Source organism: Budorcas taxicolor, chromosome 9 (assembly GCF_023091745.1).
Source record: "Budorcas taxicolor isolate Tak-1 chromosome 9, Takin1.1, whole genome shotgun sequence".
NCBI classification, from domain to species: Eukaryota; Metazoa; Chordata; class Mammalia; order Artiodactyla; family Bovidae; genus Budorcas; species Budorcas taxicolor.
In genome coordinates, this window is record NC_068918.1 from 10716435 (window position 1) to 10728822 (window position 12388).

The following is a 12388-nucleotide window of genomic DNA, read 5'->3' on the forward strand; positions in this document are numbered from 1 at the left end:
TTGCATGGTCAGTGCTGAATACAGTCAGGGATGTGCGAAGCACAGGCCTAAGAGGCACGATCTATTTGGTGCAGATGTCTTAATTCAGAAGTTTAGAAGCTCTTTTTGCTTATATTGTACTCAAAGTATAGTGTCAGTCTATCACGTACACATCTATGCTCTATTTCTTTCCAATTATTCCCTCAAGGAAACTCTCTAAATAGCTGTGACGACAGTTGATGTTTACTGTTTGTCAGGTACCAGGCACCCTGCCAAACCTTAACCTAAGTATTTACTCCTCATAGCACATCTGACTCTTTGTGGCCCCATGGATTGTAGCCCACCAGGCTCCTCTGTCCATAGGATTCTCCAGGAAAGAATACTGGAGATGCCCTTTCTACTCAAGGGCATCTTCCCAACCCAAGGATTGAATCCGTATCTCTTGCATTAGCAGGCAGATTCTAGCACCACCTGGGAAGCCCAAGCAGGATTATAAAAGACCAGTGAGTGCTAAGGAACCCAAGGACACCTAGGGAGTGGACAAAGGGCAGGGGTTGCCTCGCTCCACGTCCACACTGAGGGTGGGGCAGGGCCTGACTCTTCCTGGCACCTAATGCTGAGCGGGGCACCCTCAGGAAGCAAACAGTTAATGAATGAATACATGCCATGCCCTTCACAAAAGTAAAAAAGCACTTTCCAGTGATATAAAAGGGGACTTTAATGTGAAAGGGGCACGTATTGTGCAGAAAGAAAAAACGCTGTAAGAGCAGATCCTTTCTTGACAATTTATGGTAATTTCTTTAATCCTAGAAAGTCCACACTGTCACAGTAATACGAATTTCCCAACCCCTTTTCACCAGGCAGACTTGCGGGCTCTACCCAAGTAACACCCAGCCCAGGACAGCAGAAGTGAGGCATGTCTGAAAATGAGGTGGAGAGGAGGGTCAGAACAACAGCGAGTCAGCCATGAAATGGGTTTATGACTCAGTTTAATCCTCCTTACCTTTGAATATTATGAGCAATATATGCCATTATGATAGCTATTAAGGGTGAAATGAATAATTAAAACTAATTATCTGATAAGACTAAGCATACTGTCTAACCTGATTTAAGGCAAATTCATCTACTTCAACTAAAAATACTGAACAGGAAAATTAAAAAGGTGAATAATGAAATAAAAACCCTTCAGGTCTCATTTCCACTATATATTTCCTAAGTGACCTAAGGAAAGTATCATTCAAACAGAGTCACAGTGTATTTTAAAGTTTTATTAGTAAGAGTTTGGAGTACAAATAAAATTAGAATACTTTTGGCTGAAAAATTAGCAGCTATGAAAAAAATTAACATTATATAATATTGTATCAAGAACTGCATTACAAAAATATTGCAGCTTACATATATTAGAATGATTTACAACATAGTAAATGCTTATTTATATCAATCCAAAAATCTCTTTATAAAAAAATTTGATATAGTTTAGCACTTTTGAGAGATTCAGTTCCTAATAAGTAACAGGAACACAATTTAGAAGATGTAGGTAGTACATCTTGTAATTGGAGACCTAACCAGTAAGTCTTGTCAGATAAATATGAAATTGTATTCAATAATCATTTATAAGAACTCAAGATAGAAACTCTGATTCCCTGATCAGTATGTATGCTTGGCATCAGAAATCCTACTATGAACAAATATGTAGCAAATTCTTGAAAACTACAGTTCACTTTAGAATAAGTGCCAATCACCACTTGTTCTTTCCCTGACACACTGTTTCCACCACTCTTCATTTGCACTGCCTTTTCTCCTAGGTTGGTGGTATATTTCTGCTTCTTAAAGACCAATCATGCCCAGCATAATCCAAGGTCATCAACTCCTTTGCAGTTGAAGTGGGCTATGAAACAGCAAAAAAAGCCCAAACACTTTTCAACAGAAAAATCATCCACCCAACTCAGCAAGGGAGGAGCTCCATCTGTAAAACACTTTTCACCAAGGCTGCTTTAAAACTAGTCCTCTTAAGTCCAGTGGTAACACATGATCATCGTCTCTTTGGTTTGACAGTAAGTTCAAATCTTGAAGTACATGTTAAAATTTCCAAGTTATGTTACTCTGAGTTGAAAATCTTGCTCAAGTGGGATGAAATTTCTTCCATTCTGTGCATTTGGTATGACATCTCACACTCAATCACTGAGATACAAAGAGCGTTAGGAGTTCAAGGAGAGGAATTACTGATTACACTTCACCGGAGCCTCTGGAAGCCAAGACAGGGAGGGCGTCATTCCTGCGAACAGAAAGACGTCTTCTGAATCCAACCTGATGAGTTAGCACAGCTGTAGGTGAGTGATGTACTGAGACTCTGTCACTGAGAAATGAGTAGCACTTAACTGTGGTTACTTCCAGAAGAACGGGAAATTCCCACGTTGTCACCGTTTCCACTTAAGAGTAGCTCAGCCTTGGCATGTTAGAAAGGGACCCCCCTCACTCCTAGTCGCAGTGGAGAGGTTCCTAGTGGCACCAGCTCCCCACTTCTGGTAACTGCACTTCCCTACAGCACCTCTCACTCTTCATTTCCACGCAACCATCAGTGGGAAAACTGTATTTAGCTCAGTGAGGACAGGACCAAAAATAATAGGGATAAAACAGAAAATGAATGTGTATGCCAATGGAGTAAAACTCCTCATAGAGCTGATTCAAGAGGTAAAACCTATTTGCAAAAAGGAAGTGAGATACATCTCTATTTGCACAAAGAAAGTAAGATACATCTCTATTTTCGGTTTCATTCAAAAGAGCCTCCTTCCATATTGGCAAACTAGCTACACTGTGTGGTATGAGCTACTTTTCACTGTATTTATATACTAAAAATTATTCCTTAATAAGGACTTTTTAATACATTAATAGAAATATATTAATAAAATATAATACAAGAAAATATACATTGATAAAATATATTAATAAAAATATAATACATTAATAAAAATGTTTAAAAGTCCTTATTAAGGAATAATTTTTAGTATATAAATACAGTGAAAAGTAGCTCATACCACACAGTGTAGCTAGTTTGCCAATATGGAAGGAGGCTCTTTTGAATGAAACTGAAAATAGAGATGTATCTTACTTTCTTTGTGCAAATAGAGATGTATCTCACTTCCTTTTCGCAAATAGGTTTTACCTCTTGAATCAGCTAAATACTGTATTAAAATATCTTAATTACAATTGGAAAAAGACATTCTAGTCAGTCATCTCAGCACTACTTCTTCAATTTCATCTTCTACAGAATCAACTGCTTTTACCGCTGGTTTACTGTTTGCATGTCTTAATCGGTGTCTGCTTGGATTAAAACTTCTTCCTTTGCTGAGGAAAGACTCATCATCATCTCTATGTTCCCTATCCCAGCTGCTTTTATCCCCAGGGAGAAAATTTAGAGAGTCACAGTCTTCTTTAGTGGCAGCCAGAGAACTTGGGTCACTGCTTTTGGAGGAAAGGCTGCTGCTGCCACTGGCACCAAACAGCAGTTCCATCAGGCTGGCTTTTCTTTCTCGTCGGGTAACTGAATCTATACCGTCTTTACTAAATTTCTCTGTATTATTTCCTGAGAAACCCAAAAGGTCACTTTTTTGGCTAACTGGATTTGACCTCACTGGTGTTTTTGCAAATGAAGGCACATAGCTACCAAACACAAGCTCAGCTGGAGAGGCTGGGCTTCGAGTACGGCCTGGATCCTGACCATCTTCTCTGGTCGTTGAAAGACTGAGGTCTTGCAGATGATGCCCGTTAAGTAATCTCTCTGAGGATCCAGAGGACATGTGTGTTCTAGGGTTTCTCTCTGGGGAACGCAGTTTTGGTTTCAAGTCAGGAAGCGATGGCAGCAAAGGATATTTTACATTCTGAGAGTCTTGTTCTCTGTTGATTTCATTCAGTTTAGCAAGTAGCATTTCTCTCCTTACCCTCCCTTCTTCCAGTTTATCAATTTTCTGAACTTGGTACATTTCCGCTTGGTATTGTCCAGTTTCCAACATTGGCTTTCCTACTCTTTCCAACAAAGATGTCTTTTGCTTTGTCTTTTTAGCAAGTTTTTCTCTTTCCCATCCTGTAAGAAATCAAATTTTTAAAATGGGATTTTATAATAGTCAGTATTTTCAAATAAGAAAACAACTCTCATCTTAATTTACAAACCAGTTTCAGCTAATTTGTGTATGCTCAGTACACTATAAATTTCATTTTTATACTTGATATTCTGGGTTTAAAAAACATACTTAAAGACTTAAAGTCTTCATTCTTTGTCTTTCCTTCAAAACTTCATTCAGATGTTTGCGACTCTTGATAAAGGGGATATTAACCCTTTCTTTCCCAAGGGATGTTTACTCATCATTTGCTTAAGCTCTTACCATTCTCCAGCTTCTCAACATCCTGTTTCACAACACGGAGTCCTTGATCTTTAGCAAATTTGTCTTCTCTTTCCACAGTTGGGTTTAGAATCCGAACTTCTCCAAGATTCTCTCTCTCTTGAGATTCCATATCCTATTATGTGTTTAAAAAAAAAAAATGCAAAGCTCACATGCCGGAAAAGGGGGAAAAGTAAGTATCATAAATTTATCTCCCATTAAGCATATCTCCCATTAAGCAACTAAGTTAGAAATTAAAGCAAATTTTCCATTTCCAAAGCAGCAAGCCACAAGTTACCACCTTTGAAAGATTTTCACAAGCACACAAAATTCTTACTTTAGTTAAAATTTTTAAAGAGGCATTTGGAAGACATATCAGAACCAATATCCTACATAAAATTCTAAAGTACCCTTACTTCATACATTTCACAACAAAATCTGATGAATTCAGTTAACAAGAAAAGGCTATTCATCAACTATTAAAGGCCCAAGTGACACACTCAATCTTTCAAGTTTATACTATGCCCAAGGCCTCCAATTAGTAAATCTCATAACATTTAAAATCAATTAAAAATATAAACTTAAATGTATTGTTTCTTATAGTCCCTTTCATATGTGTGTGTGATTTTTCTTAATAAAAGTAGAATATATAATTAGTGGACATGCAGAAGAAAGAACTGTCTCCTAGTACCCATTTCCTCCTTCTTCCTTTTAGTTACAGAATCCCTGGAGTTTCAGCAGAATATAGGGCTCCCTAACTGGAGGTCTTATTTGCTAGCCTTCCCCTGAAGCTAGACAGGACCAGTGGAAAGTGAGTGGAAGTACATATGCAACTTCTGACCACATTTATTTAAACAAAAACTGCTTGCCCTGCACTTCCGCATTCCTCCTTCTCCCAGGTGTGGTAAGCCAATTCCAGCCACACAGATGAGGATACATTCTTTATGACTGAAAAACAGGCCAAGAATGGCTACCATGGAACAAAGGTGTCCACCCATCCTGGACTATCCCCTGACCTTCAGTTTATTACAAGAGAAAGTGTCTTGAATCTTGCTTGCACCACTGTATTCTGGGTCTCTTTCCAATAGTAACGGCTCCCATCTGCTGGGACCCCTTAAAGTTACAGGATAAGCTTCCTGATTAGTTACTACCACAGACCTGAAGGGTAACCCGCCCTTGTTTTATAGATTAGGAAACTGACGTTCCAAGAAGTCATACAAGTCACTAAAATGTTAGAATCATAATTTAATTAAAAAGCAGCGCTAACTCCAAGGCCACATCCTCTCTTTCACCACACCAGACTGCTGCTGCTTGTGCTGACTCTTAAAAAAGAGCATTTTTTTTTTTTACTTTTCTAAGATTAAGAATTACTTTGGTATTCTACGCTTTACCTTTAAAAATAAACCAACATGATCTAGTCTTGACGGGCTTTCCAGGTGGCACTAGTTGCAAAGAGCCAACTGCCAATGCAGAAGACACGAGAGACGCGAGTTTGGTCCCGGGGTTGGGGGATCCCCCGGAGGAGCTTCCTGTATTCCTGCCTGGAGAATCCCATGGACAGAGGAGCCTGGTGGGCTACAGTCCATGGGGTCGCTAAGTGGGACACGCTGACTTAGCACACACACACAGTTTCAATGATATTCAAACGTAGAAAGAAAAGAGATACCATAACTTATATTGTAAAACAAAATAAAGGAAAAAACTAGAGTACACACAGGAACCAATTTAGTCCATCCTTTTTATTTTATACCACAGGAGGAGATCTCAACTGTAAACACCGAAGACAAAACCCTATTAGAGAAAAGGACCTTTCGATACTCAATGAATCCTTTTTAATGAAGATCCAACACAGAGCTCCTGAAGGCCACTCTAATTTGAATGATATAAAGTCAGATTCTACTGCAATTACTTGGTTCAACATTCATCTAACCTATAAAAGTCTCTTATGCAGGAGGCCAAAAAAATAGTCAAATTCTAACAGATCATTTGAAAGCTACTATAGTTTGCTATTAAACACAAAAGCAAGAAGGATTGTGAGACTATCTGGTAAGAAACATAAAAGGTAAGACACTTAAAAACTTTTCTTCTTTCTCCAGCCCAGAAAGTACAACCTTTCTGAAGCACCTGAAAGATAGTGCTAACTGACAGTCAATCCAAAGGAGTTTAATAAAATGCACAGATGTTACCTTTTTCCTTATAAAAGGCTAGCTGCGTATTTATACAGCTACAGCACTCACTCCATTGTTGAAATTTGTAAATGTTTGATATTGTGTATTTAGGAATACTTTACACCTAGACTTTAGTACCTAATCATATTGCTAAACTCACCAAAGAAAGACGTTCAGGTTCTTCCCTTTTGTTTTCATAACACATAACTGTCTGTGGTGTTATAGGATAGTCCTCCAGCTTGAAGTCGTCACTGGTTTGTATTCCTTTTGTACACTGGTTTGTAAAATCACTCTGGCATGCAGCTACCATGAAAATTATAAAAGAATTTTTCTAATCGTACAGTGCTAAGATTTATGGAATTCAGCTGGTATATGTTCACGCTCTACATGAGATAATGCATGTTTCTCAGCTCCATGACTACTCACTATTACTATTTTTTCTTTTATTTCTAGGATTTGCTGGCAATTTTGTGACTTAATCCCATGGATGGACGAGCCTGGTAGGCTGCAGTCCATGGGGTCCTGAAGAGTGGGACACGACTGAGCGACTTCACTTTCACTTTCACTTTGTGACTTGAAGACAGTTCTAAGGAATAAATCCTATTAAACTTTTAGGAAGTTTATGTTTTTAACTCTTCGGAATTCAGAGAAAAAGGAAATTTACACTTTTGTTTTTTAAAAAAAGTATGGATATGCATAAAAACACCAAAGTATTTATGAGTGAAATGAACAACAGCTGGGATTTCCTCTAAGGTAGAAAAAAGTAGACAAACTAGATGAAATAAAATTAGTAAAATGTATAACTGTTAAAAGGCAGGTAAGCCATAAATAAAGGTTCATTATACTATAATCTCCCATTTAGGGTATGCTTATATTTTTTCATAAAAGATAAAAAAAATAACATATTAAAATTTTTTTAATTATGTAAAATAATTTTAATGACCTCAAGGGAAAAAGCTGAGAAAGTGAAAGATTTCTGAAAAGTACCTATAAGGGAATTTAAATTTATTTCAATAAAGTTTTTTCCCCTCAGCTTCCTTCTACTTAAAAATTAATTTATTTTATTAATAAGAAAAACTGCAATATGTCTTTCAACAATAACTACTATACCATTTTTTCTTGATGCAAATTCTTTTTCTTTCTTTGAAGTCTTTGGCAGACGATTAGAATATCTGTTTTTTATGTCCAGTTCTCTCTCCTTTTCCTAAAAACAAACCCAATATAATTAAGAATGTATAGAGTTTCAGTTTAAAATAAAAATCCTCATCTTGTCCACTGGTATTTTCCTCATCAAATTGGAATATACCTAAGTCCAGCTTCCCTTTGCAACTACCAACTATAGAAAGGAATGCTTTTAGGGCATTTAGGTTAGGGTAGACCAGTGATTCTCCATTAAAAATCCAATACACACTAGCAGTCAAGAAAATCAGAATAAGGCAAAAGTCTTTTTCTACCCACTCCTATTGTCTTCAACTGACTTCCAGGCCTAGCCTCAGAGATAAAGAATTTAATTAGCATCTCTCAAATTTGGGTTCCAAATTAATGATGAGTTAAAAATTAGGCCATTTTTTAAAACACAAGTGTTCTTCACCATTTTGCAGCTAAGACTTTCTCTCTCTCAAAATCTGATTAACAAAATGAAAATTCTATGAAAGATAACGCATAAATGCTTTAAGTCGCACAATGTGTCAACCCATCAGTGACCTTTGGGTAGAATTAAGAACATCTACTTCAACAAAATTAAATAATTCGAATGTTCCCTCTAAATACTATGAAAAGAAAGGGCATTATTTGAAACAACTTTAAAAATAATCAATCATGGGGTTATATGAGGAAGAACATTGGATTATTCAACCATGCAACACAGAAAGACTCTAGACCGATAATTTTTCTTCCAGGATTCTATAACGTTTTTCAGTTGTAGCATTCCTATCTACATTAGTGAATCTAATGTCTCATTTTTAGTTACAGTGATTATATTAATAAATATTTTCTTTATAAGTGTCAAAATCAAAGTTCCAAATATAAATGATAACAGTGTTAAAATACTGAGTTTTCATCTAAGATGTATCATGGGGAGAAATGATGCAATTTAAAATAAAATGCTTACCTTTAATTTGTCATATAGTCCTTGTAGCTCCTTTTGAAGAAGTTTATTTTCATCATGAGCCTCACATGCCCTTTTCCTTTCAGCAAGCAACTGTCGCTGCAAACTGTTAGTACTTAGCTCAAGGTTTCTTGATAGTTCCTATGATATATATAAATACATAGGAAAAAAGTACTTAAAAAATAATTCAACAGTAAAATACTGCACACAGTGTCAAATGACATTTTCTGTGGTACCAAACAAGACACACAAATTAGACTGGGCTTCGTGTTCATAAATATACAATGAAATGGAACACAGATTTATCAACAATTTAGTAAGATATTTAGCCTATTATTTCACTTACTGTATTTCACAATGATTTATACATAAATGCTGCATGAAGAATACATGGATAGTCATTTAAATTGGGAGCAAAAGACAGCTAAAAGATGTGATGAGAAACACTGGCTTTGGGAACCATTGTTTAGCAAACAGAAACTGAGACAGCTGTGTAAAAACACAGCACTATTCAAGGTGCAGAGAGCATCATCCCAGTTTTTACTTATTTCAGCTCAAAAGACATACGAGATCAAAGTGAAAGGATGGAATATGGTATTTTAAGCAAACAGAAATCAGAATAAAGTGGCACAGTTTTACTTATATCAGATAAAATAAACCTCAAGCCAAAAAAGGTAACAAAAAACAAAGGTCAATGATAAAGTAGTCAATACATTAAGAACATATCATAACATATACACTATCAACACCCAAACAATGAAACATATTAAGCAAATACTGATAGATATTAAGGGAGAAGTCAACAACAATACTATAACAGTAGGAAAGTTCAATACCACACTATCAGCAATGGAAAGACTGTCCAACCAGAAAACCAACAAGGAAATGTTGGAACCACACTTTATATCCAACAGTAGCAGAATACTTATTCGTCTCGAGTACACATGCAACATTCTCCAAGACTGATCATACTGATCACAAAACAAATCTTAGCAAATTTAAGAATGAAATCATACCAACTATCTTTTCTGATGACTTATGCTTATGTGCTTGTGCTAAGTCACTTCACTCATTTCTGAATCTTTGCGACCCTATGGACTGTAGCCCACCAGGCTCCTCTGTCCATGGGATTCTCCAGGCAAGAATACTGGAGTGGGTTGCCAGGCCCTCCTCAGGGGATCTTCCCGACCCAGGGACTGAACTCTTGTCTCTGCACTGACAGGCAGGTTCTTTACCACTAGTGCTATCAATCACAAGAACAAAGTTAAAAGATTTTAAAATGTGGAAATAAAAGAACACAGTTCAGTTCAGTTCAGTCGTGTCTGACTCTTTGCGACCCCATGAATTGCAGCACGCCAGGCCTCCCTGTCCATCACCATCTCCTGGAGTTCACTCAGACTCACGTCCATTGAGTCAGTGATGCCATCCAGCCATCTCATCGTCTGTGGTCCCCTTCTCCTCCTGCCCCCAACCCCTCCCAGCATCAGAGTTTTTCCAGTGAGTCAACTCTTCGCATGAGGAGACCAAAGTACTGGAGTTTCAGCTTTAGCATCATTCCGTGTTGGAGAACACTCTTGAGAGTCCCTTGGACTGCAAGGAGATCCAACAAGTCCATTCTGAGGTAGATCAGCCCTGGGATTTCTTTGGAAGGAGTGATGCTAAAGCTAAAAGAACACACTTCTATACAACCACTAGGTCAAAAAAGAAACCAAAAGGGAAATTTTAAAAATTATCTTAAAACCAACAAAAATGGAAATATTTAATACACACACCAAATCTTGTGTAATGCAGTGAAAACTCAAAGTTTAGAGCATTAATGCATATATTTAGAAATTAGAAAGATCTCAAATAAGCAACCTAACTCAGATGACCATTATATCTACTACTGTGGGCAGGAATCCCTTAGAAGAAATGGGAGTAGCCATCATGGTCCACAAAAGAGTCCAAAATGCAGTACTTGGATGCAGTCTCAAAAACGACAGAATGATCTCTGTTTGTTTCCAAGGCAAACCATTCAATATCACGGTGATCCAAGCCTATGCCCCAACCAGTAACGCTGAAGAAGCTGAAGTTGAATGGTTCTATGAAGATCTAAAAGACCTTTTAGAACACCCAAAAAAGATGTCCTTTTCACTCTAGGGGACTGGAATGCAAAAGTAGGAAGTCAAGAAACACCTGGAGTAACAGGCAAATTTGGCCTTGGAATACGGAATGAAGCAGGGCAAAGGCTAATAGAGTTTTGCCAACAGAACGCTGGTCATAGCAAACACCCTCTTCCAACAACACAAGAGAAGACTCTACACATGGATATCACCAGGTGGTCAACACCGAAATCAGATGGATTATATTCTTTGCAGCCAAAGATGGAGAAGCTCTATACAGTCAGCAAAAACAAGGCGGGGTGCTGACTGTGGCTCCAATCATGACCTTCTTATTGCTAAATTCAGACTTAAATTGAAGAAAGTAGGGAAAACCACTAGACCATTCAGGTATGACCTAAATCAAATCCCTTATGATTATGCAGTGGAAGTGAGAAATAGATTTAAGGGTGTAGATCTGATAGATAGAGTGCCTGATGATCTATGGACGGAGGTCCACGACATTGTACAGGAGACAGGGATCAAGACCATCCCCATGGAAAAGAAATGCAAAAAAGCAAAATGGCTGTCTGGGGAGGCCTTACAAATAGCTGTGAACAGAAGAGAAGCAAAAATCAAAGGACAAAAGGAAAGATATAAGCATCTGAATGCAGAGTTCCAGAGAATAGCAAGAAGAGATTTTAAAAAAAGCCTTCCTCAGCTATCAATGCAAAGAAATAGAGGAATATAACAGAATGGGAAAGACTAGAGATCTCTTCAAGAAAATTAGAGAATACCAAGGGAACATTTCATGCAAAGATGGGCTCAATAAAGAACAGAAATGCTATGGACTTAACAGAAGCAGAAGACACTAAGAGGTGGCAAGAATATACAGAACTGTACAAAAAAGATCTTCACTACCCAGATAATCACAATGGTGTGATCACTCACCTAGAGCCAGACATCCTGGAATGTGAAGTCAAGTGGGCCTTAGAAGGCAGCACTACAAACAAAGCTAGTGGAGGTGATGGAATTCCAGTTGAGCTATTTCAAATCCTGGAAGATGATGCTGTGAAAGTGTTGCACTCAATATGCCAGCAAATTTGGAAAACTCAGCAGTGGCCACAGGACTGGAAAAGTCAGTTTTCATTCCAATCCCAAAGAAAGGCAATGCCAAAGAATGTTCAAAAGTGAAAGTGAAGTTGCTCAATCGTGTCTGACTCTGCAACCCCATGGACTGTAGCCTACCAGACTTCTCTGTCCATGGGATTTTCCCAGCAAGTGTACTGGAGTGAGTTGCCGATTCCTTCTCCAGGGGATCTTCCCAGCCCAGGAATTGAACCCGGGTCTCCCACATTGTGGGCAGATGCTTTACCCACTGAGCCACCAGGGAAGCCCCAAGAATGTTCAAACCACCGCACAATTGCACTCATCTCACACTCTAGTAAAGTAATGCTCAAAATTCTCCAAGCCAGGCTTCAGCAATACGTGAACCGTGAACTTCCTCTGATGTTCAAGCTGGTTTTAGAAAAGGCAGAGGAACCAGAGATCAAATTGCCAACATCCGCTGGATCATGGAAAAAGCAAGAGTTCCAGAAAAACATCTATTTCTGCTTTATTGACTATGCCAAAGCCTTTGACTATGTGGATCACAAGAAACTGGAAAATCTTGAGAGAGAT

General features: G+C 37.9%; 1 protein-coding gene across 1 annotated transcript in view; it reads right to left on the bottom strand.

The window, feature by feature from the left end:
- Positions 1-3209: 3209 nt before the first annotated feature.
- The window catches only part of LCA5 (lebercilin LCA5), a 41335-nt gene continuing 32156 nt past the window's right edge, over positions 3210-12388 (bottom strand). The window contains exons 3-7 of the mRNA XM_052645991.1: positions 8634-8771; positions 7634-7727; positions 6684-6826; positions 4359-4491; positions 3210-4060 (exon numbers count right to left, since the gene is read on the bottom strand). Coding sequence (XP_052501951.1) covers positions 3210-4060; positions 4359-4491; positions 6684-6826; positions 7634-7727; positions 8634-8771 — 1359 coding nt within the window. The remainder of the gene's footprint in view (positions 4061-4358; positions 4492-6683; positions 6827-7633; positions 7728-8633; positions 8772-12388) is intronic.